General features: G+C 41.5%; 1 protein-coding gene across 1 annotated transcript; it reads right to left on the bottom strand.

Moving 5' to 3' along the window:
• Positions 1–4936: 4936 nt before the first annotated feature.
• On the bottom strand, positions 4937–27021 carry chga (chromogranin A; the record flags this gene model as incomplete). The annotated part of the gene is made up of 9 exons (XM_080744895.1): positions 4937–5020; positions 6975–7158; positions 7645–7960; positions 10355–10675; positions 13988–14074; positions 19012–19080; positions 23364–23457; positions 26482–26531; positions 26976–27021. The coding sequence occupies 9 exons, from the start codon at positions 27019–27021 to the stop codon at positions 4937–4939; spliced, it is 1251 nt and encodes a 416-aa protein (XP_080601021.1).
• Positions 27022–27437: the final 416 nt, after the last annotated feature.

The raw sequence follows: 27437 nt of genomic DNA, 5'->3' as shown, positions 1-27437 counted from the left end.
ACTATTATTTTAACACTGCTGTCAGACAATGGCAATGTACTGGAAATTTATTTATTTATGTATTTTAAAGTTATTGCATACCATTACATTCAATATATTGTATCATAAATCGTTTTGGAGCGGTACTCCCATGGTTTTGTTTCATAGTGCTTTCTGGGAATCGCAGTTACAACACAGCACAGACAGAAGGTGATTAGAAGACTACTAAAATTAATGTTACACAGTATGACCTTCCTTAACCACTTAACCGTATAGCGTCCCTATTCTGGGCATGTTCTTAGGCGAACATTCAGTGAAAATAGCCGATCTACAAGCTCACAACTTATTGAAGTAGCATATACGTAGATACGCTGTTTTCGGCCAAAAAGATTTGGTGTAGGTAAAATGGCGGGTCCTGATATAGACCCCTGTGCAGCACCGGCGGCAGGACTCAATGGCTAATGGGGCTGCCTGTGAGCTTAAGGTTGCGACCACTATGGTTGCGATCACTATGCATATTAGTGTTTCGCCTTTGTTTTCGAGTATTTGCCGGCTTCACTGATGGGGACGTGCGGTCCGAGTGAGGGGGATGGGCCCCAGGCGTCCCCCTCGTGCCGCCGGGGACTTCATGTGGGACTGATCTGGTCAACGAAGTACAGTATGTAGGGGTTAAGTGGTTAACATGGTCTCTGAACTGACACTTCATTTCCTATTCACTTTCTATGCCATCGTTTTGATGTGACTGAACGTGTAAAATTAAATATTTATGTTCCGTGAAGGGGCATATACTATACTGTACCACCTCTTGTCATTTAAGCCATCCAAGGCAGTGGTTCTCATCCGTTTTCATGTAAAGGACCTTCAAACTGATATGTATAATTTAGATTTGGACGCCCATCTGAAAGAGATGTGGTGCCAGGGACCCCCATAAGACAAGATTTGAGTTGTAAGTTATACATTTTCAGACTCATACCAATTATTTATTTCATTTTTTTGGAGTCCATGCAGGCCTGATTGCCAGAGTATATGTGTTCGCTCCTGTCTGTCTATGTGTCCGTGTGAGGCAGCAGACAGGCATCTCTATAACCTGGAAGCCTTGTCAGTACATGTATTAAGGAGTAAGTGTTTTGTCACAGGTACAGAGCGGCCATTGTCATTGGGCCTCTCCCTGGTAATTCCCTTAACCTGTGCGGTGCATAGGGAGAGGTGACCCTGCCACAGTGTGCCAGGAGCACGGGTCCACTGCAGGATGTCAGCCCGTTGTGTCCAGTGCAGAGAGGACATTCCCCCTGGGGCTGTGCATGCATCCTGCATGCACTTTCCTGTGGCTGGCCCATGCAGAGGAGACAGTGAAGCGCCCTAATGGTTGCCTGTTCTGCTCAGTTTTTGAGCGGTGCTAGCCGCTCCAATATGTGACTTTGTGTGTATGTCCATGTGGAGAAAAAAGACATTGATACTGATAGATATATTTGTTTATGGTTAATATTCATATATGTCATCAATAAATATTGTGCCATGCCAGAGAAATGTCAGGCCACAACCTTGTACACACTCTCTGGCTGCAGTTTATCCGTAGCTGTCTGGATTCCAGTAGTTGTTGCATTCGACCAAAGCGATATGGAGGATTGTTGTGGAACATGGGTCGGGGTGAACCATGCCTTATTCTGGACATCAAAGGCGCCTCTCGGACTAATAACACCATCACGTCAACAACATCATGAACATGAACTTTTGCAAATGGGATATTGATTCACGTGTCAAGAAATCAACATGAAAACATCCATGACCTCATCTTGTCATCTATTATTGTCATTTTTGTGTAAACATGAGATAAGAACCACCATGCATATGTATTATGTAACCAACCTCTGTCCAGTTCCTTTAACGGCTGTCCGAGTCTTATTTCTTGTTATGTTATCTGATTTTATTTATCTATTAGATACCATTTTGAATGGAGAATGGAGAAAATTGCAGAATGGAGAGGTCTTCAATGTTTTCTGATTGGACAATATCATTCATTTGAGAATTGGTCAAGCTTCACGTGATCATCACATTATGTGATATAAATAGGTAAGATGGAATTATTCAGGCAACAGTATTTTCTAGCACTGCTCACTTCACAGGGAGGTTATTTTGTCTAAGAGTTATGTGGTTGAGCTATGTGGGTCTGGGTGGCTCAGGGAGGCCTTGGCTCCAGCTGAGGACCACAGTCAGACCTCTGCCTCCCTCTGGTGTGATGAGCCGTCATCACAGTACTCATCCCTGAAGTTTAGGGAGAGCAGAGAGCAGGTCTGGCATCACCAGGTGGATGCTGACCAGGGAGACGACATTCTCTCAGTGGAGGCCAACGAGGAAAGTGTAAATGTGGTTGCAGAGTTAAAGATTTCCAAAATAGTTTTAAACAATAACCTAAATGTCTTATCAGTGGGTGTTATCTAGTACATTCAGTCATTCTGTCAGGGGTTTGCTGTGTGTTTTATTTTGAATTTTTAATTGAGTCACATTTGAGTTTTTGATGAGCTTTTTGTTGTTTTTATTTGACTGTTTTGTGTGTCTGAGGCTTGAACGCTGAACCTTTGGTTTATAATCCCTTGTCTTTTTAGTTCAAGCCATGAAGACATGACATGGAAGAAACACGTGAGAACCAAATACTTTTAGAATACCTTTTAGAGTTCAGATGACATTTTAGAGTTTAGAAAACATTCCTCAGCAGATTTGAACAATCCTCCAGTTAAACCTGTGTCTTTTCCTTTGAGCCACAAAGGCATGGAAGATAAATGTGAGAACCAAATATTTAACCTTTTAGAGTTTAGATGACATTTTAGAGTTTGGATGGAGTGCGAAGATGTTTCTTAGCAGGTTAAAACCTCAAACCTTTGGTTTATAATCTCCTGTCTTTTCCTTTGAGCAACAAGCATGGGAGAATCAAATACTATAACCTTTTAGAGTTTAGATGGCTCCACTTGAGCCACACTGGCATGTAAGTAGCAAGTGAGAACAAAACACTTAACCTTTTAGCATTTTGATGGTGATTTGGACAACATTTTCCAGGCCCCACCACTGCAATAATGTACCAACAGTAAAACGACATAAAAAACAGTTGTTGTGATCGGAATCAACAGACAGAGAACTCCAGATAAACTAACCAATTTATTTGTTTTCTTACATAAATCCTATTTTAGATTACAGTCCAGCCATTTCTCTATTAAAATGTCCCATTATTGCATTGGCTTGATAACATTCAATTAAAGCCATTAATCTCAACCATTGCTCCCTGTAAAGTATCAATTGGCTTTGTACATGTATACATTACATTACTATACAACCCTACCTTATGAGCATGGTAGGGGAGAGCGGGGTAAACTGAGACACCGGGTAAACTGAGACGCTCCATTTATCTTGGCAATGGAACACATTTGTGGTCATGTGACCATTATATTTTCAAGCCCCTTGAATTTCCCACTTGTCATGAAAAGAGAGACCTGATAGTGCTGTAGAAAACATGCTTTTTTCACAAAAAATTGTTTTTTGCATGTAAAAGTAAATTTTCTTGCTGTCAACATAATCAGCTGTTGTGTCAAAGCAAATTGATGCAGGGAGAACATTTTATATCATACATGTTGATGAACTACCAACTTATAAATCCATGTGATAGATGCTAGCTGAAGATTACCCTGAATTGATAAAAAAATATCCCTTTTCCCAAAATGTGGCTGTGGGGTAAAGTGAGACAATTGCTTCGGGGTAAAGTGAGACACTATCTCACATTATCCCAACATGATAGACAGGGAGAAAGCTGTAAAAACCTGATTAAAGGGTGTACCAAACTAGTCTCAGTTGATTCTTATGTATTTTCCCCTGTAGAATCCATTTTTGATATATATTTCTTTGTATTGTGCATAATTAATGAGATAATTAGCATATTTGACTACATTTGACTAAATATTCTAATTATTTCATTAGTTATGCACAATACAACAATATACTTGCAGACATAGATTCTACAGGAAAAATTACATAAGGATCAACTGAGGAAAGTTTGGTAAACCCTTCTATCAATTTTTTATAGGGTTTTTAGTTTTTTCCTTCTGCCCATGTGTCACATTATTTGACACATGGGTGGAAATGACAGGACAAAGCCTATTAAAAGAATGTCTGCTATGTACATTTTTGTATTGCGCATATTTAACCCGGTTAACCAGGTTTTTGTGTTTTTATGGTAGTTTTAAAGTGAAAAAAGTGAGTGGATCACTTTACCCCGTTGATTTCTCTGGTCTGTCTCAGTTTACCCCGGTCCTGGGGTAAACTGAGACACAAGACCACTTTTTTTATAACAATCATATTTTCTCTGCCTTTTGTCTTGAGTATGTTCTGATATCTTCCATTGTTAGGAAACATCCCAAATTACTGGAAAATGTGTACATTTTTACTGATTTATCTTTGAGTTCGCCTAGAGGGGAGCAAATGTAAAAAGTGTTTCAGTTTACCCCGCTCTCCCCTACTGTATGCAGATGGAATTGCCTTTACTTTTCACATAAGTCGGTTTGTAGTGTTCAGAAATTTGAAAAGCAGGGAAGGTGTGTTGTTAAGCTAAAGCAGAGAGAGAGAGAGAGAGAGAGAGAGAGAGAGAGAGAGAGAGAGAGAGAGAGAGAGAGAGAGAGAGAGAGAAGAATAAGTTGTAGTCTTTCAGTGACCAAGAGATAGAGTTCCATAAGAGAATTGTGTGCAGAAGTGTGCATGTCTGTATGCAAATGTGTTTCTGAATTTACATTTACATGAATGCAGAGAACAGTGTGTTGCAAAGGAGGCTGCAGCAGTGCAATGCTTCCTGGAGGAAACAGCAGTGAAGGATGAAACCTTGTATCCTATTCACACTCTTTATCTGTGGCGAATGGAGGCAGCTGGCAGCAAGAGGAGGCAGCAGATGAGTGGGAGTCTGTTCTATTCTGTTCTGTTCTCAGCCTCTCCGCAGCTCGTGGAGTTTCTGGGCAACGCTTTCCAGCTCCGACTCGATGGCTGCCAGGCTCTCTATCTCAGGCTCCTGCAGACATAATGAGAGGAGAGTACATGAAAAAAAACTAGACCAGGTCAACCTGGTTGTGCCAGACCCCCTGTCTGTCATCATCATTTATGACATCATGCCTTTTGTAGGCATGTCATCATCATGTCATCATCATATATACCCTTTATATAGAAAACCCGGACCGACATTTGCTTATGTAGGCCTACCCATTTCATGGGTCTGGCAATGATCATTGCAAATGTTTTGCTCATAAGTATACTCTTGCACCATGAGCCTCTGGTTGCTTTGGCAGGCTGCACAAAAATTGCTTTGCATGCTTTGATGCCACAAAAACATGCACCACCCAGGGCCCTGTTGGGTGACTTACACCTAGAGTATCTCTGTTGTTAACTTCAAGTCGTCCATAAAGAGCTGGATGATAGCAGCTGCACTGAATTATAACTATCAATTAGTAGAGTTGTATGTTAGTTATTCTGTGCCCATATTAATGTATTTTTAAGCAGTGCATCTGGAAGGAGCTAAGCTCCCACATCTGGCTTTGTCCAGGACGCGAAGCATGGTCTACATCTGGCCTACATCTGGGCTGGCCTACATCTGGCCTACATCTCGGCACAAAGCGCTCAAAGTTTGTTGTCCGCCTAGTGTCACATTGGCCAAGCTTCGCGGGACGCTTAATGGAAGTAACTCATAAATAGCACAGCTCACTTCACACTGGGTTGTTAATTTCTTTCTATTTTAGTTGACTTGTACATGCAAGGATTTGTATGAAAGGAATTATTATTGATTCAAAATGTTCTGCATGTCTCTGTTACGCACACAAAGAGATATGGTGTAGAGGGAAAATGAGGGATCCAAGTATAGATCTCTTAAGGCCCTAAACCTTTAATCCCTATCCAAGTGGATCAGATTAGTTCAAAACAAAACAAAAACTGATATACAATCTGTGAATCATCTCAGCAAACATTACATCAATAAGAAACATAAGTTTGATTGATCAAATAATAATCTTTAACACCCAACTCGGATAGGGATTCAATGTTTTGAACTTGGGATCCCGGTCAATTAAGTATACATATAGGGTTTAAAACTTAAACCCTATAATGAACCACTTAAACTTTAAGTGGTTCATTATAGGGTTTAAGTGGTTAATTAAGCTGTCACAACACGGTAGAGTCTAGGGATGGGATGATTTACCATATTATCGCGATAATCAAAATATCCCCAACATCCATTATCCTGGGGCGGAACATTGCGACGTGCTGTGAGCTTGTAGATCTGCTATTTTTTGGCATAGAGTTTTGGTGGAGAGTGAAAAAAAGACTGTATAAAGTACGTATATATATCCCCCCACTAAATATTGTATAAAATTGTGTTGCAGATTAAAAATGTTCATAGAAAATATGGGGAAGTTTTATCCAATATGTCAAGGAAAATGACCTTTCCTATCTGATGGAGGAACCAGAAGTGGGGTGACTGTTTCTTTCTTTGTTTTGTTTTCCCTCTGCGTTCATTCATTTGTCTGGCCTGCTGTGATGTTGATGTGATGTACAGTACGTGCTCTTTGTGTTATGATTATTTTGTATTCTTTGGGGTTTTGTTTTTGTGGGGTGTTTGTGTTTGTTTATTTTTTGCTTTTATTGTGATGTATATATTGTTTTGAAAGTAAAAATAAAAATAAACATATTGTTTAAAAAAAAAAAATGTTCATAGATTTCTTAGACAGCGTAGACTTGTTTGATCATCATGTTGGAGTAATTTTCAGACATTTAACCACTTGAACCGCCAAATACTTTAGTCTGCTCTTCTTTTCCCTCTACAAACCTCTACAAAAACATGATCCTGATATCACACAAAGATTTGGCGGCCCCCCCTCCAGTAACTCTGAGGACCCCCTAGGGGTCCCGGAGTCCCTGTTGAAGACCCTTGCTCTATAGTCATTGGAGAGCTAAAGCGATGACGGCCAGAAACCCACCTCTGACCTCCTGCTGGCGCTGCCCTCCTCCTCCTCCCCGCCTCTCCTGGCCATCATCTGCAGCTCCTTCACCTCCGGACTCCTCCTGCTCTCCTCTGTCCTGTCCTCCTTTCCTCCCATCACCTCCTCCTCCTTGGAGTGATGGAGCACCTCCTGCTGGCTGCCACCGCGCTCCTCCCGTGCTCTACGGAATGCAAACGGTTGAATGAACTAATCCATTTTCTGTCCCGCAGAGCTCGGCATTTGCCAAGCTTCCCGAGAGGCTGGAATGAAATCAACTCATAAAAGGCGCCGCTCACTTCACACTGGGCGTGGTCTTTCTTTCCACTTTAAGAAAAGAATGTACAAGCTTGAAAAAGAATATTCATTTACACAATGTTTTTTTTTTTTTTGTTTTTTTTTTTATCAACGAGATTTTTATTATTTTTTCACATTGACTCATGTAAAAAAACACTAGAGGTTTGCGCCCGCTAAAACTAGAAAGTTGCAATTGGAAATTGCAAGTGTGGTTGCCGTTGACTCTAATGGGGAGCCAATCAGAGAGGGGGGGAAAGGATGACATCACAATATAAAGGTGTCGTGATTGTTGCAACCACACTAATAATGGATTATTATATTCGATTCATCGAAAAAGTAATGTATTGAATAATGGATAGCATGCAGCCCTTACTCTGCCCCTTCCGCCTGGCCTCCTCTCTTCTTGGCAGCCACGGCCACAGACGGCTTCCTGTTCCTCTTGGTCCACTTCTTCTTCAAGCCGTCCCCGTCCTCGGCCTTCACCTCCCGCTCAGCCTCCCCCTCTTCCTCCTCCTCCTCCTCCTGTGAGAACAGCTTGGACCTCTTCTTCTCCACCTCATCTTCCTTCTCCCCTCCTTCTTTTTCTTCTTCCTTTTCTTCTTCTTCTTCTTCTCCTTCTACCCCTTCAGCAGACTTCTTCTCCTCGGACTTAATTTCGGGTGTATCTCTCTTTTCGCTGGATTCATGCCCTGGGAATAATAATGGGGGAAAAAAATAAGAATGCGGTCTCTCTCTGACGCTTTCCTTCAGTCACTTATAACGTCGTTGTCGGGTAGAAACCATGTATGTCCAAAACCGTTTGTTTTGTATTTATCCTTTTTAAAATGATTTAAACTAGTGAAAACTTGCTTGTGGATCGGCTGTTTTCACTACTTTTGTGCGATGGCCTTGTATGATGAAAGCAGTGTTTTTCTTTGCGAAATTTGTACAAATTTGAAACTTGGAGATACAAGGTTTCTGCCCGACAGTGACGATAACCTCTCTCTCTCTCTCTCTCTCCCCTCCCCACTGCTCCCCAACTTCTCCCGGTCTCCCTCTGGAATATTCTACCATCAGCAAGATTCCACTCCATGTAATGAAGTGTGTTTTTTTTTTCCCGGCTGGCAGCATTGCCCTCGGTAGCTTTTTTGCCTGCCTGCATTCTCCTCCTGCTATCTCTAATACTGCACTGTCACACGCTCGGATGCGAGTACATTAATCGTGAATGTAATAACATTAAGATTCTGGCGCGGCCATCTGCGAATGGCTGATTCATAATATATGCATTCTGGAGTTACGCAAGACAAGACCCCTGTTCCGCCCCACTACCAAACTGCTGCTCCTCCCCCCAGGTACATTAAGGTACATTTTCAAGTGGAGATCGGCCATTAAGATTGGTAATCTTGGCCACTCAGGTGGCCAGAATTAGTGGGTACAACACATCTCCATTCAGAAACATTGCTATTCAGAAGATTGACTTCCATTATTCTAAATGGAGGTGTCACCTAAACCTAACCTTAACCCTAACCATAACCTCAGTAAAACTAACGCTGGTGAATGCTAACCTGGTGAATGCTCAGCCCCTGTTTCTAAGTGGGGGTGTTTCTGAATGGAGACCCGTCCCCACAGAGGTGTGTAGAGTGGACTTTACTGTAATTGTCGCAACAACTTCATTGATTGAAAAAAAAAAAAAAAAAGTTGGTGTCAATAAATTCAAATTAAATTTAAAATGAATATATCATCACTGTCGGGCAGAAACCTTGTATCTCCACGTTTCAAATGTGTATGTTTTTTTCATAGTAAAGCCCTGCGTCATCATACAAGACTGTCGCACAAAAGTAGTGAAAATAGCAGATCTACAAGCACACAACGCCTGATAATTCATTGCTAAGCATTTTGGGGATAATAAAAGACGGGTCAGACGAGAACACGCTGTCAATCACTGTGATGGGCACACGGCCCTGCCAAATGAGCAGAGCGACCCTGCCAAATGCACAGGGTGGGCCCCATACTTCATTTGAATTCCAGGGACGTTCCTCCTACTGTACACTTTGTTTAATTCTATGGCTGTGCTGTCATGCTGCCACTCCTCTTGGCACCGTTCCACCATGAGGGAGGTGAGGTGGGCGGAGGGATTGGATGTGTGTGGGCTGGGGGATTCATCATCTAGATGGAGGCAATCCCATCAATCATTTGGCCCAGTGGCGCTTGGGAGGGGGTTCTAACTAAAAGGATTTTTTTCCCCTTCTTCTTCTCTGGTTAAGTGCATTCTATCTTTTCATTATTGCAGACTACCTTCAAGCTGCTTGTGTCAGACTAAATTTGACTCTACGTCTCAGCGTAAGTTGTCTATCATCTCCGGCTGTCATCCAGCTTCCATTGTAGCATTCCTACTGTATACTTTGACAGGCAACGAGTTGCAAAGACAATCTATTACCTCACAACGCATCACATCCCATTTTTGCCAGTGGTGACATGCCCAAAATAGGGACGCAGGGATGAAAGTGGTTTTAAACTGTTGAAAAAAGTATGGGTTACAAAACAAATATTCAAATGATTCACAGTTACAAATGAAATGGACGAGAACAGGTCTGTAACTCTGAGAGTTTGGGCGGTCTCCTTTGTACAATAGTGTTTGTATTTGTTGATGACATGTACCGGTATTATTTACAGTGTACATTTAATATGCTACAGTATGTTGATTAATTGAACACATGGGACCACATTGGAAAGGAATGGAATTTTGTGTTCTCCTTTTAGTAATGTCTTACAGCTTGCTGTTTTCATCTCTGACTAAAATATTCAATCAATTAATCAAACTAGGCCTAATGCATACCAAAGTGGGGGGTCTTTGAAATTCAAAAGTTCAACAACTGAGAACTGGCATACGATTGACAGACATCATATCCAAGCTGACCAGAGGCGTCAATTGTAGATCTGCTATTTTCACAATAGAACCGCGTTGTACAAAATGTAATCCCTCAGCTCTTAGTGTTCGTCAGGCTGACTTCAAATATGGTTATTTTGGGGGTCGTGGCCTGAAAAGGTTGAGAACCACTGCCTTTGCTTTTGCTGAACTAACGCCACTGAAGCCGACGGCTCACCATTGCTATTCTCTTCCACAGAGGTGGAGGCCCGCTTCTCTTCTTCGCCTTCCTCCTCCCCTTCCTCTTCCTCTTCCTCGCCCCTCTTCTCCTCCTCTCCGTCCTCGCTCCAGTGCTTTATGGGGTCGGATATGTGATTATCCGGCCTCTCGTCTTTCCCCCTCTTCTCTGGGCTCTTTCCGTCTATCTCGTTGCGCTCCTGTGACTCTTTGTCAAGCGTGGCCCCGTCCTCCTCCTCCTCCTTGGCCGTTCCCGTCCTCTTCCTCTGGGTTAGGATCGATCTTTCCCCAGGTCCGCCCAGCGCCTCCAGCATGGATCGATCTGGAAGGAAGGAGGAGTGGACAGTGATGGAAGAAGTACTCATGTGTTTTACTTTAAAGGACAACTTTAAACAAGGGTTCATATTTTAGATTGTAAATAGAGATGAGCGTTAAAATGTTTTCATTTGCGGCTTTCTATCGTTTTAGCGATTTTAATGATTTTGATTTCAGTGGGTGGGGGCATGTGTACAAGTTAAGTACAAGCTAAATATGTATTTTTAGACCCAATAGGCCCATTCCCAAGATACAACGCAATCTTTCATGGGCAGATGTGACTTATGGGGGCTAGTAGAGTTACTGTAAATAGTAATAAAGAACCCTAACCCTTGTGTCTAAAAGGACACTCGTATGCATGCCCCCAACCACTGAAATCTGAATCGCTAAAACGACAGAAAGCAATATATGGAAAAAATGTGTTATTTTAATTTTTTTTAATGATTTGTTTTTGGGCTTTTTATGCCTTTATTGATAGGACAGTAGACTGACAAGAAATGGGGGGAAAGACGGGGAGTGACATTGTAGTGCCGGATCGGGAATCAAACCAGCGACGCCGCCAGGCATCCATGCCTATGGGGCAATGCCTAAGTGGCCAATCTGTATGGTTGAGTATGTTAATACATTATAACTAACACATATGCACTGGTTGGAGGTTATCTCCCTCCTCTTCCATTGAGAACTTTAGACCATGGTGTCAGGTAGGACACCTACAGTACTAGTACCAGTAAGACTCCCTAATCGGGAGATAAGCGACCGTAGGTGGAATTGCAAGAATCTTTTTACACCTGGGGGTCCCCCAGGGACCTGGGGGTCCCTGGAGCTCCGGGGGTCCTTGGAGGTTGTAGTTTGGCAGGTAAGGAGTGTGTGTGCAAAATGTGGCATGGATGGGGGCAACGGTTGTGGAGATATGAGCAGGGCAAAAGTGTGACTCACTGACTCACTCACTGACAGACAGACAGCCTGTGGAGGTTTTGGTAGTAAATGCGACCTACGGTCGCAACCACTGCCTGACGCTCATACGCAATTTTGCCCTTGGTCAAACAGGGATTTTGTCTTGAAAGAGTAACAGAAGTTTGGTCTTACATTCATTATGACCGGGTTTGAATCACGGGTAGAAGAAATGAAACTTACAGATAGTATCTTTTAAAGGTTTCCTGGATTGACAGGTACTTGTGAGTGTGAGCTGCCTTTTGCCACTGCTGGCTTGCTTCCACTTTTAAAATGATATATAAAATCTAGACAATATGATGAAATTGTCCAAACACTGCATTTCAGATGGAATAATGAAGTCTATGCATTTCTAGACTTGCATTTGTTCTTCCCTGTCTGGCCCCCTGCCCATTAATGTGCAGCCATTTCAGCACTAACAGGCAGACCGCCCTCTTCTAATGCAGTGGTTTTCAGAGTGGGGACCGCCAGAAAGGCAGGGAAAAAGTAAGAAGATGTTTTGAATAGAAAGGAGATATATTTTCTATTCAGATATACCTTTTTAAGATGGTTGCCATGCCCATTTTGAGCATGTAATTATTATCAACATAATTCTACATGCTCAAAAATAGGCATGTCATTATTATCAAAATAATTCTATATATTTCTTTCTTTTATAAATTATTATTATTTAAGTAATTTCACAATAGGGGGGCCACAGCCGGTGGATATGGATATTTTGGGGTTTGTGGTATGGAGAGGTTTTGAAACCATTGTTCTTATGCACGGCCTGATCGTGTCCAAAGCCAGAATCGTCAGGGTCTTATATTATACACCTCACAAATTTTATTCCAAGAGTCCCAAAATGGCACTCGCATAAAATGGCTGACAGCCTCCCGTTGCTGACACAATGGAAGTTCCTGCATTTTTAATGTGCCAAGTAGATCTCCCCTCAGAAGCCAAAGTCACTATATTTGGTGAATTGCTGTCACAAATACAGTTCAAGCTGCACTGTGTAATTATTCCTTCTACCCTGGATTTGAACCTAGTTTCCTGCTTAAAGGACAACTCCGCCCTAAATCACTTCTAGGCTCATTGTCCTACTTATATTGATCCCAAATGACTGTCCATGGGGTCTATTAGGCAGAAATGCCCCTGTTGCATAACATCTGTTTAACAGAGTGTGATGGCTTGTGTGGGACGGATGTGTTTGTAATGACAACTAGTACCAAGTTCATGAAAAATAAAAATCACACCCAATCTGAAGTGAGCGGTGGTCGTGCTTGCATAATGTCTTCAGATTTGAGTCTAGGATGTACAGGCTATGCTACACACACACGTTTTGCTATGGCAAAACGCTGAGGAAAAAGGCTACAGACATATGATGATGACATCACTAGACAAACATGATGCTACGTACACACATTTTGCTATGGCAAAACGCTGAGGAAAAAGGCTACAGACACACGCACAGCCACATATAGGAGCGGTTTACCACCGCTCAAAAACACTTTTGACCACAATAAATAGTGTAAAAGCGATAGGCTTATAGGATCCACTCTATGCTATGAGAGCTGCTGGGTTCTGCTGGGGAAACTGGACAAGGTCATTTCTGCTTAATAGCTCCCATGGACATGGTTGTCCTTTAAGTGCTGAAATGTTTACCATTGAGCTATCATCAGGTCAACATTCGTGTCAGATCCTGTGTCTGTGAGCCATGACCTTTAACACAATCTAAATGTCTCAATAGAAGAGCAGGGAAACAAAATACAACCACCCCAATAGTATATTGTAAGTCATATTGTTTGCGACCGTAGGTCACAGTTTAGTATGAGACCCGTCACATCTTGACCGCATCTGTCTGTCTCTGTAACGCTTGCTTTGATCTTTTATTGTTGATTGACTGTCACACTCTGACATCACGCTCTGACATCACTGTGATGTCAGGGGAACCACACTAACATAATCCCTTTTATGCCCATATATGGAGATCCCTGATGTCGTCAATATTAAGCCACATACAATCCCTTTTATGCCCGTATATGGAGATCCATGTCTCTGTAGAACCAGCCACACTGGTTAGACTGACATGTATAGTCTATTATAGGTTAAAAAAGCGACCTCACCCTTTGGCGTCTTACTAGTATTAACATATTCCACCATACAGATTGGATAAAATAACATTTTATTCCTAAAAAATTAAGTTTCATGGTGCCGCTTTAATATAGAAGATGTCTCTAAAACCAAACAATGATAGATTTCAGTCTTTAGAAAGGCTGCTGCTGGGGGCTAACTGATTTTCAGGTGGAAAAACTTGAACGTTAAGTCAAAAGTCAAGCTCCCTAGGCTGGCACAGCTGTTCTTTCCATGAAGCATCCAGGTAACTCACCAGGCATGTCCTCTGAACTCTGGGGAGCTGCTGGAGTCACATGATCAGAGGCCATGATGATGTCACCTTGCAGCTGAGCTCTCTCGCCTGGGGGAAGATGGCAGTGGTGGAAAAATTACTCACATATTTTACTTACGTAAAAGTATCAATACTACAATGTAGAAATACTCCATCATTAATAATTGTCCATAATTAAAAATGTACTTGAGTAAAAGTATGAAAGTATTGGCATCAAAATATACTTAAAGTACCAAAAGTAAAAGTACAAATTGTTTGAAAATATCTTGCTGTTTTCACATTGTGTTTTTACATTTCCGGTAGGCTACATTCTTGTACACCAGCACAGTGGTACTCAGAGGGAGTCCAGGGGTCATTGAGGGGGGCCCCAGGGAAATTAGGAACATTTTAAACAATTACTGCAGGCGCTGTTTAAAAACAGCTCACAACGTGTCGTGATGCGACATGTTGTGAGCTGCTAGATGTGCTATTCTTGTCTATTTTTGAACTTCTGTTGCCTATGACATGCCCAGAATAGGGACTCCCAGTTGAAATAGGTTAATTTCACAATAATTTCACCAGCTAGAAGGTAATGTAATGAGAGAATACTGTATAAGAATGGCTATTCAGAAATAGCCCCCCTATCATCCTTCCTGTCATCCTTCATCCACTTAGAAAAAATCAAATACACAACTAGATGCTGTCTTAATAACTTCTCTACAACTTGGGACCCTGTAGCAACTCATAATGTAATAAGGGCTCATAATGTAATAAGGGCTCATAATGTAATAAAATAAATGTAATAAAAACTCATAATGTAATAATCAGCTCATAATGTAATAAAAAAACGAGCGCATAACGTAATAACAGATTTTTCAATAATGTAACAATGTAATAATGTGTTACATTAAGAACCTCCACATAGGAGGCTCATAATGTAATAAAACTTCATAATGTAATAATGTATTTTTTATTACATTATGAGCTGATTATTACATTATCAGCTTTTATTACATTTTAATTATTACATTATGAGCTAGTTTTTTATTACATTATGAGCTGATTATTACATTATGAGTTTTTATTACATTTTTTGTATTACATTATGAGCTGTTATTACATTATTGGTAACCTTGCCAACTTTGTTGATGAAGAATGGAGCAACTATCTGCTAAGCATGCAGCAAATTAATGTATATACTGTAGGGCTCATTTACAGGGAATACACCATGAATTTTCATTTTTCCAATTTGTATGTATTTTTTTGGTGTCCCACCAGCAGGTTCTATCCTCACAAAGTCCTATTTCTGACCATTGTGTCTTTCTCAGTTTATGGGCAGATCTATGTAAGCAGGTTTCAGAACGGGCTGTCTGATTTTAGATCCGATTGTGTGCTGAGTGGGGGTTGGGGAGGGGTGGGCAGGCCTGAGAAGGAGGCAGGAGGAGCTGGGAGAGGGTTGGGGAGGGGTGGGCTGGCCTGCTGAGCAGCAGGTGGGGAGGAGTGTGGGGCCAAAACTGGCTGAATAGCGCAGTCCTCCCACTCAGGACAAGGTGGTACTGCAGCTGAAAATGCCAGGCAGAAATGACAGGGGCTCTGTATTCAGGAGTGGTAATTTAGCCTCAAACCTTTTGAATAATTACAAAAATCGAACCTCTGTTCGAAGTGGAGCTGTGTGTGTGTGTGTGTGTGTGTGTGTGTGTGTGTGTGTGTGTGTGTGTGTGTGTGTGTGTGTATTGCAGTTGATGCTCAGGGCAGGCTAGACTCAACAGCACCTCTCTGGTCACCCAGGGTTACTACATACAGGCTACATACAGACCCACAGACCCACAGACCCACCCACCCACATACCCACATACCTACACACACGGCCACGTATAGGGTAGCTTGTGTTCCACACAGCTCCAAAAACGTTTTTACATATATATATATATTTATTTTTATTTATTTTTGGGACACAAACAATGTTATATTATTTTTAAATTATTAAATTATTTTTAAATGCATGGTGTAGAACCATTAACTGTACAAAGAGCATCCACAATGTTCAACGTACAGTTTGTGATTGTATCGACACTGAGTGTTGATGCAACATCGATAATATCCCCATGTGGTCAGTATGACGACAGTCTGCCATTGCTAATTCTGGGCCACTTTGCCGAAGGTCATGGGGACCATTATGTAAGCCTTGATGGACTAGTCACACACTTGATTCAAAGAGTCCAGGAAGCAGAGGAGAGAGCACCACTTCCATCTGGCCCTCACTCTCGCCCTAAGTCTGGCCCTCACTCTGGCCCTGACCTGGTACCTCACTGTGGCCCTGACCCGGTACCTCACTCTGGCCCTGACCCGGTACCTCACCTTGGCCCTGACCCGGTCCCTCACTCTGGCCCTGACCCATACCTCACTCTGGCCCTGACCCGTACCTCACTCTGGCCCTGACCCGTACCTCACTCTGGCCCTGACCCGTACCTCACTCTGGCCCTGACCCGTACCTCACTCTGGCCCTGACCCGTACCTCACTCTGGCCCTGACCCATACCTCACTCTGGCCCTGACCCGTACCTCACTCTGGTCCTAAGTCTGGACAGATCGAAGTGGTGCGCTCTCCTCTGCTTCCTGGACTCTTTTAATCAAGTGTGTGTTATCGATGTTGCATCAACACCCAGTGTCGATACAATCACGAACTGTACGTTGAACATTGTGGATATTCGTAGAGTTAAATGATCCCCATATGTCAGGGGTCCTCAATAGGCAGACCGCGGTCCATGTCCGGACCGCGGGGCACCTCCGACCGGACCGCGGCACATTTCTGAGAAATCTCCGCACAGTTGTATCGGACTGACTGTGTGTGATGTGCGTTTGTGTGTGTGTGCTCATTCGCTCAAACACATACACAGGCTCACAAGACACACCCCTCCGCCAATTTGCAAGCCCACAAAGCGTCGCGGATGCAACGTGCTGTGGGCTTGCAGATCAAAGGTTTTCCTTCCCTCCGACGCAGTCTTCTCTCCATGCTGCTCCCCCCTCCCCTCCCCTCTCCACACACTCATGCCGCTCGCTGCCTGAAAAAAGTAGCTAAAACCTCTTGGAAACGATTGCTCCCACTGGATTAATAAGTTAGAGATCTTCTACAACAGCAACAGCAACAGAGGACAACAGCAACACATTAAAATCCACGATGTAAGGCTCCAACTGCTTGCATAGACGAGAAATGGTCGCGATGCGTGATCATGCGTCTTTAACAATGTGATTTGTCATCGCATATTATTGTTAATAACTATGACTCGTTGACACTGATTTGACCGGTCATTTGACATAAGCAATCAGCACAGTCTGGCTTGTGCAGTACGTGTGTCAACTGAATGTCAAGTAATCCTCTCCCCCTCAAACTAAGTTCCACTTTATTTTCCATTCTGAACGACAAGCCTAATATTGCATTTAGGCTCTTTAGTTTCCAATAATTAAACTATAAGCCAGTGTTTTATTGCTACACAATAAATGGTAAATAATGTAGCCTACTCTACATGCATAAATAATTATCCATCCTTCCGTCCATTCATCATCAACCGCTTATCCGGCATCGGGTAGCAGGGGTAACAGTTCCAACTGAGATTTCCAAAGTTCCTTAATAATAATAATAATAATAATTAAAATAAACAATTCTAATCATTATAATAAACATACATACATACATACAGTACATACTGTATAAATGTATCCGCCTTATTTCGCCTTCGCCTTTTTTTCGGACCCGGACCTGTTTCAAAAAAATATTTCTGGACCTTCAAGATTTGTATTTGAGGACCCCTGCCATATGTATTCATTTGCTGCATGTTTAGCAGATAGTTGCTCCATTCTTCATCAAAAAAGTTGGCAGAGTGTGTAGCAACCAATAATGTAATAACGGCTCATATAATAAGAGCTCATAATGTAATAAGAAATGTAATTAAAACTCATAATGTAATAATCAGCTCATAATGTAATAAAAAATGTGCGCATAATGTAATAATTAAAATGTAATAAAAGCTCATAATGTAATAAAAATACATTATTACATTATGAAGTTTTATTACATTATGAGCCTCCTATGTGGAGGTTCTTTATGTAACACATTATTACATTATTACATTATTGAAAAAGCTGTTATTACGTTATGCGCTTATTTTTTTATTACATTATGAGCTGATTATTACATTATGAGTTTTTATTACATTTTCTTTATTACATTATGAGCCGTTATTACATTATGAGCCGTTATTACATTATGAGTTGCTACAGACCCCTTTCTTTTATTTATCAACTCGTTAACTGAAATTGACTAATCTTTTCCCTTTGGTTATTTATTACTATTTACTTATTTTATTTTTATTTCTTTCCTTGCCTAGAAGCTTAATTTAACCAAAAAACACTATACATATTTCCTTTCTTTTCCCCCATACTATGCATGAATGTGTGTATGTATGTGTATATGTATATGTATATGTATATGTATATGTACATGTGTATGTGTATGTATATTCTCCTTTTTTAATTTTCAATTACTCCCCCCAGGGCTGGCGGGTGGGCGGGTGGATGGGTACATGTTAGGTTTTGTTTTGTCTTGTATCTTGTTGTATGTGTTGTTTTGTTCCTCGATGTGCTGTCTTATGTATAGTATCCCTGTATGTCCTGTATTTTAAAGTGGGAAAAAAAATCAATAAAAATATATATATAAAAAAAAAGAAATAGCCCCCCTATAGACAGTTGTAGAATTCCGTACTTAAATCTAAGCTAACAACTAAGATCTTCTGTGTCCTCGGCACATCTTTTCAGATGGGGTTATAACTTATAAGTTGACAGCTTAGTTAATATGTATCTATCTGGGAATCATTGACAAGAAATGTCTGAGAGCCACTAGCACACTAGTAAAGCACATTTCTACTAAAGCCTATGCACTTGGTAACAGAAAAAGATGGCCATGAACTGCATTAGTGTATGTCCAGTGCACAGATATATCCTCCCCTCAGGCTTTTGAGATCTGTGACTCACCCAGAACAGCAATGTCCTGCAGTTCCTTGAGAAAGTTATGGTGACGAAGAATGGAAACAAGCCTGTCATCTGCAGCAGAACACACAAAACACACAAAATAAAAGGCATGCACAGATCTGTTCATCATTAAATTTAACAGAGAACGCAAATAACTTAAAAGTTAAAAGTTGGAAAAAATTGGAAGCTAGATATGGCTTAATATATTAAAATCGTCCTCTATAACTATTGAGTTTTATTTATTTATTAGGACTTGCTAATAACACCATAGGGCTGGACCACACATGGACAAAGACATCATCAACCTGTGACGGGCGTTGTCCCTCTTGAGTAAAAGATTAAAGAGGTGGTACTATAGTTTTGTACTTTTTCTGTTTTGTATGTGTCTATGGAGTTAACATCACTCTAATAAACCCCCAGGTGTGGTTATAATGTGCAAATATGTCTTCCCTGTGCTGTGTGTTTTTGAGCGCTGGTCACACCGTCTCCTATGTGTGACTGCGTGTGTATGTTTGTTAGTAACTTTGGAGGCGCTGTTGAGTCACACACACAAACACACACACACACACGCACTCCCCTTTTTGCCTTACAGCAACACTAAGGGTGTGGCTAAGATCAGCTGGGTCACCACACACCTAGCCTCGGAAACCCAGGCTTTTATACCACCCACCTGAAAACCAGGTATACTGAACAGGTGGGTGTGGCCACATAAAAACATAATTTTAACACTTTCTGTACACTTTTTTGAAAAAGATCTTCCTCCAAGTACAGTATAATCATAATACCTGATGATCATGTTGTAGGGGGGCAGTCACAGCACCCTGTCTTTAACTATTTATAAAAAAAATGTTTTATAACATTTTAGTTATAGATAGCAATTATAAGGTATTGAGGCATACTTGGCTTATTAGCCAGGGATCTTTTTTAATGATGTGATGACACAAAGAGCCAAACGAGCACACAGGTGCTTGTTGCCTCACTTCCAGCCAACCCATTCACAGCACTCAGCACTCTTCCCCCGCTCTCCGTCAGAGTTAATTGCCCTGAAATTTACTGCCTTCAAGGCAAAGGCACGATTAATCACTATGGCCCAGAGGAGAGGCCTCCGGTGGTGAGTTACCACAGCACCCAGTCTTTCTGCTGACCCACAAAGAGAGCCCCGCACATCTGCAACACAGCATTCTAACCACTTTTGCATTAGGTAAAAGGTAAGCCATTTACCATGAGAGGGAGTGGGATGTTGGCTGATTTACCACTGTTTCAGGGTTGTGGCACGAGGCGACCTCGAATGGTAAATTGCTTTTCTACCACTTATTGACTTGCAAGGATCTTTAGTTACAATCATTAATAGACCGTTTGTCAGCCTTCTGATTGGTCCCTGAGACTCCCTGACTGGCCAACCAGAAAAAAACATTCACTTTTTGCTATCGGGGGTGGAGTTTGTGCAGTGGAGAATATTGAATGTGCCTTTCAACAACTGTCCGCAGTGCGCGACACGGAGATCGGCCGGTACGGTGATAGCGACGGCAAGCGTCAAGCGATCTCGCTCATCATAACGAATAAGCTTCAACAAACTAGTTCACATGTACCTTATCAATGGTCTAAGAGTCACGATTGGGTACATATAATTTAAATGGGCAGAATTACGAAAAGCCAGCCTATTATGTGAGGAGAAACATTCTCTCTGTCCTCTTCCTAGTACCCAAGATGCAATGCGCTTCTCTTTCTATCTCTGATCCAGAGGATTAAACTAATTAAAACATTTATTTTTCGGGGGGAAACTACTGTTTTGCTATGTAATTACTGTACCTTTTTCTTCCCTTTTTATTAATATCACGTAGATGTGTTTTTTGTGGTACTTTATATAGCTGTAATGAGGCTATGAAGGGGAAAAAAATCCCATCCACTACCACTATAAAAGAATCTGCAAAGAGGATTCTGTCCCACTGGGATTAAACAAATTAAAACATATATTTTCGGGTAAACCCCCTGTTTTGCAATGTAACTACTGTACCTTTGTGAATGTATCACCTAGGTGTTTTTCCTTTGGTACTTTATATAGCTGTAATGAGGCTATGAAGGGGAAAAAAAATCCCATCCACTTCCACTATAAAAACAATCTGCCCAGGGTTAATGTCCCATCATAGTAACAGGGCAGAATGGGGCGGGATTTACAAAAGGGTTTATTGTTTCAGCAGTGGGCGAGGTCCATGAGCCAACTCAAGGTTGTTGACTGATTTACCACTGTTTTAAGCCAATCAGAATCCAGTATTTGAACATGTGACCACAAAAAGTGGTAGAATAGCTGATCTACAAGCCCACAACGCGTCGCAAACACGACACGTTGTGGGCTTGTAGATCGGCTATTTTTGGCAAAGATAGTTGGTGTAAGGGGGGCGGGCGGTCATCTAAGTACAGAACCAACTCATGCAGGTCCAAGTCTAGAGGGTTTAAGTGGTTTAAGTTCAAGGTCATTCTCCTTGTTTTGTTTCTTTCCATCTGTCTGTCTCTCTATGTCTCTCTCTCTCTCTCTGTCTCTCTGGTTCAGGAGTTAGGTTCCCGCTTAGATTCCCGGCTCCTCCTGGCTTAATGTCGGTGTGTCCTTGTCGAGGCACTGAGCCCCTGTAACTTCAGGTTGGTAGCTCGCATGGTTGCTTCTGCTGTCTGTGTGTGAATGTAATGCACATTGTAAAGTGCTTTGGATAAAGGTGCTATATAAATGCACCATTTAATATTCACATTCACATTCTCTCTCTCTCTCTCTCTCTCTCTCTCTCTCTCTCTCTCTCTCTCTCTCTCTCTCTCTCTCTCTCTCTCTCTCTCTCTCTCTCAGTCTCTCATCCCATCTACTATTTCATTATCACCCATTCACATCCTTTCTTTGTCTTTGACTCTCACTGCGTCTGCTTCTCTTTCCATTCCTATTGTGGTGTTCAGTTACCCCATCACAGCACCGGTCCGGTAACAATAGCTGTGTGAGTAATGCTACGATTGATTTTTCCCTATCCAACAAGGACAGCATCTCGCCACTGTAACACAATGGCACCGTAATTGAATAGGTTCCGGTGGTTGAGTCCTATAGTGACCTACGCACGCACCTCTCTGCAAGGGACTCTTATCCAGCACGCTCTAAAGTGATTCACAACATTAACATGATGGAGTGAGCGCCGTGCATTCATTCATAAAGACAATAAGAGCAAATCGTTGCTCTCGGATAGAAACCTTGTATCTCCATATTTCAACTTTTTTGTTTGTTTCAGAAACTTTGTGACGCATAGTAGCAGAAAAAGACGATCTACAAGCTCGCAACGCGAGCTGCAATTTTCACTATTATTAAACAATTTGCAAACTCTGAAAAAGTATTAACAAGAGCTTGTCACTAAATAATAACTACATTGGATCCATTGGAACATACTGTAGGTTGTCTTTTCCATTTCCTTTCAACCTGAAGCGATGGAATATTGTTTCCAATAGAGAGCCGTTGTGTATTCAATACCCACAGAGCTCCATAACTGCATGTCTCTAAGCACCACCGCAGCAGAACAATGTTGACAATAACGGCACTGCACACTACTGCCTCAAGGTGCTTTCACACCAAGCACAGTGATGGCTGAGTCCTCATAGTCAAGCACAGTAAAATCCTCAGTGATCATTTAACTCTGAGAGTGTAACCACTTACAGTAGTTACATTTTGTATGACTCAATTGGAGCACTTGCCTTTGGGCTGCAAGGTCCTGGGTTCGTTCCTCGATACTATCAAGTCAGCGTATGAGTAGCACGGCTTGGGTAACTAAGTCAATACAGTAAGTACTGGAAGTAGGTGGTAATGGTACTGTAAGTGCTCCATCTCCCAGGGGTCTAGTCTAGTGCATTGAAAAGGGGATAGACACCTGCTTTATCTGATGATACCGACAAGCCTCTCTGACTTACCTACATTCTCATATACATTTATAAATCAACACTATGGATTTTCCTGTGTGGATGTGGAAAAGGAGTGGAAATAAATCTTCATCACTGGAGATTACTGCAGATTATGTGCCGCCTTTTGCTAAATCGCTACACATTATAAGCATATCTGACTCTGTATAAAATGGCTATGGCACTCTGCAATGGGGGATTATGCATGAAACATACTGTGGCTTTTTAAATCATGACCCCACAACATGGTCGAAATGTCCACCGGATTAACACTCCCTTCTGAAACATTGAACCAAGTAAGACTCGATCCAAAGCAGTCCAATAGATGGAATTCATCTATTTTCAAAACAACATGGTGGATGTGGAATTGATTTTCTGGTGGCAGGTTATACTGGAGGTCTAAAGCAGGGATTCGTTCCCTAGTGCTAAGGTCTTACCTGTTCTTAGTATAACCAGGCACTCCTGACTGACAGGCAAGGGGTGTGGACTTGACAGCACATCAGCCAATGCCTCCACTATACATTTCATCACCTGGGCAGACAGAAAAAAACATAGAACTGTTAGCTACTGGGTTACTAATTAATTTAATTGCTGTTTTTGTATTAGTTATTGCCTTTATATTCTATTCAGATAGTAGTAGGCAGACAGGAAATCAAGGGCAAATGACTAACATGGAACATCGGTCCTGAGGCAACAACCGAACACAAATATGGTGATAACACGTTGGCGCCCAATTGTAATTTTTATTATTTGTCCAATTATTTATTATTTATAGATTTCATTTACCAATTTACCAATAACACAGTAACCTCGCAGTATAACTCCCCAGACTTTCCACCTCAGTGGAAAGCCTGGTATTCGTTTTAAATCGTGTGATCCGGTCTAGGCATGGCCTAAACCGGAAAGAAGACCGGAAAAAGGAAGACCGGCCGCCTGGTGACTACAACAAACTACAACATGACATAAAGTTATTTTTAGCAATAATACAAATCAATTTGTTTATTCTCGCTAGTCGCGCCACAAATTTAAATAAAAGATGAATAGGCTATACCAAACGATTATCATAACGAAAGATTAAAACAATTTAAAACAATTTAAAACATCTTGGATTCTGTTTCCGGCAAACCTGTAGTCCGCCTGATGACTACAACATAGAGGTTCTTTCTGCTCCAAGAAACCCGAAAATGCTACTGATCCCAGGCTAATAACACAGTGACTCCTGTGGGCCGGGGGAACACTGGTGGGCCGTCAGGGTCCTTAACCCATTTAGGGTAGAATTAGCCTAGAATTATTGAATGCTTTAACCAGTGCCGCGCTGTGAGCTTGTAGATCTGCTATTTTTGAAAAAGTCGTGAAAATGTGTGCAAATCTTTGACTATATGTATTTTCAAAACGAACGTTTGTAACTCAAATTTTGCTTCTGGGTGGTCCCTGGAACTAAATATTTTGAGATGGGGGTCCGTGGCCAAATAAATATCATTTTGGGGGTCCTTCACATGAAAAGGTTTGAGAACCACTGACATAGTAGTCTCTCAAGAACAGACTGACTGAGCTCCAGTTAAGTGAAAAGGACCTTTTCTTTGACGATGGCTGGCCAGATTGCTGACATAGAAACTTAGGTTTTTCAAAAAACCTTAGAATGATTCAAAAGACACTTATAGAATCGGGACAAAATTATAATTTTCATGATTTTTCAAAAATAGCAGATCTACAAGCTCGCAGTGCGGCACTCGGTGCCGCGCTGTGAGCTTGTATATCTGCTATTTTTCAATAGTTAAAGCATAAAATAATGATACACAATGTGTACCCGTTCTGAATGGGTTTTAAATAATTGGCAAAACAAAATATAACATGCAATTTTTTCATTAAAACTTGAAAAATTAGATTACCCGTATTTTCCGGACTATAAGGCGCACTTAAAAGCCTTTAATTTTCTCAAAAAACTACAGTGCGCCTTATAGTCCAGTGCGCCTTATATATGGATCATTCATTGACATTGACATTCCCTTTAGCACAGCTCCATCTGTTTGATGCATAACGCAACGGTAGCGTCTATTATGTGCGCCTTATAGTCAGGTGCGCCTTATATATGAAAACAGTTTGAAAATAGACCATTCATTGACAGTGCGCCTTATAGTCAGGTGCGCCTTATAGTCCAGAAAATACTGTAATGATTGACCATCAAAATAAACATGAAAATGCACATGGTCCACCCATTTGACCACTTAGGTTATGAGTGTATTGTGAACGCTTTTATGATTTTCAAGTGGGCTCTGAATTGGTGTTTATGACACAACGTTGAATCTCCACTGTTTGTATCATTATAAGATAGGACTCCCAGCCCCTCAGACAGGACGAGACAAGATCAAACGCCTATGGCAGAATAATTCGAGGCACCGTTGTGCTTTCAGTGCACAGCGACTGCACTGAAAGGCCCAATTATTTTTTCACTCGTTGTTTCTCAGTGTTCTACTTCTTTCTCTCTGGGTCTTTGAATGTTCCTCGGTTACACTGCATCTCTTATCTCCATCTCATCATTTCTCTCTCGCTTATTCTCTCATCTTCCCTTCAATTTATACAGCAGGGGTCTTCGACGTTTTTCAGGCCAAAGACCCCTTGCCTGAGACAGAGAGATGAAGCAGGGACCCCCTACTACATATTGAATTCATGTCAAATGTGTGTCTTCAGGCATTTAACCACTTTACTTTGGCTAAGCCTCTGCTCTTTTTTCCCTGTACACCAAACCTCTTCTTCGCTGAAAATAGCCGGCTATTTTCACTTTATTTCTTAAACAATTGTTGTTTTCGAATTCATGGAATTTCTTAGATTTTTATTTTATTTCTTCATGGAATTACTTAGAAAAATAATTGCATTTTTTTTATTCATGAAAGATTTTGTATTCTGGAAATGTTTTTTTTTAATATGTTTTGAAATGTACACAACCCACAAATGGGTCCCGGCCCAGTGTTTGGGAACCAGTCCCGCTCCGACCCCCCTATTGAAGACCCTTACAGTATCAACCTAAAATCTATTTTGATAATGGTCTCCATCAGCCTCTTTTCTCCTATGGGTTGTTGGGGAAGTGAAATGGATCCCTGTCTTAACTAAAGGGTCATGACTCTCCACAGTCCTGGACATGGGAATGGGCTTTATTGATTCTGGAGTCAAAGTGAATTCGCCCCTAGTTGGTGAGAAATGTAATATGGGACAAACTGCTTGCCTTGTGAAATATTTATAACTCCAGTTTGCCTTTTGAGAGTGAAAGGTGGTATAATAATTAGTTGAGTGATGAGAAGTTGGCTTTTATACAAGATTGTATTTTTTGCTAAGCAATCAATAATCAAGAAAGCAGTTGATTACAACATGCATGCACATAGACACAGACACAGACACAGACACACACACACACACACACACACACACACACACACACACACACACACACACACACACACACACAGTGTGTACACAGTACATGTTTTATTTGTCATGACAAAGCCTACCATGCCATACCAGTAATAATAACACAACTAGAGTAAAATAATTGCTGCTTACTTTGACGTCTTCATTCTCCAGGTGACTTGAAGTCACTGGCAATGACAGAACTGGAAAATAAGGAAAAACATGATGATAGAATTAGACTGTCAGTCTGTCATACATAACATGTTATTATTTGGCCATATTATCCCAGCCATTAACAGCTGAATCCAACATTTAACTAAACTAAACTAATAAAAACAAACTATATTAAGCTGTAATCAACAAATAATTTAACTCGCAAGTCGCAACTTAAAAAGAAACATTGACTTGCTGACTGCTGCGCTAAAGCTGCAGGTGAGTGTTTTCGCCCTGCAACACGGCAAGGCTCCCATGCAGTGACAGACACACATCTCTCACAACACTTGCCGCTGTCCTTGGTGCTGAATTGAGGAAGGACATCACGGGAGAGCCAGTGTAGCCTGCCCTACACATTCCTAGCAACAAACAGTGCGCCATTTTAATCATTCAACTTTAAATTTAACAGGGCTCCATGCAGCTAGCCCACTTACCGCAGTTATATACTGTTGTTAAAAACAACAATCCTCTCAGGATCATCTTCGCAAATTAGACACATCCAACCAAGCTCTCCAGCAATATGAGGAAATGGGCAAAGCCTTTTTGTTTGCTTCTCCGCCTCCCCAGAAGGTTTGGATTCCGCCTCCTTCGAGTGCTGCAGATGGTGTGTTTTATGGATGCATGCTGAGCAAAACTTGTCCGCCTTTCGTTATGTCTGGAGAGCACAGTCCCTCTGCATGGACACGCTCCTATGGCTCTCACCACACCAACGCATCACTGCAAGCCCCGCATGCCGCTTTTATATGGAACGCCTTGAACAGAGGAAATTACATCATCGTCGTCACGCTATTAAAACCGCCAGTGTTCATTTAACCTCTGCGACTGTACAAAATGCCCTGCGGGTCCATTTGGTTTCATTGTGTACGCTCTCAGAGGATTTGAGCGTGCTTGGGATA

The sequence above is a fragment of the Nannobrachium achirus genome (assembly GCF_963921795.1).
Source record: "Nannobrachium achirus genome assembly, chromosome: 16".
NCBI classification, from domain to species: Eukaryota; Metazoa; Chordata; class Actinopteri; order Myctophiformes; family Myctophidae; genus Nannobrachium; species Nannobrachium achirus.
The sequence above is the reverse complement of the archived record's forward strand: the minus strand, read 5'-3'. Positions and strand labels throughout refer to the sequence as shown.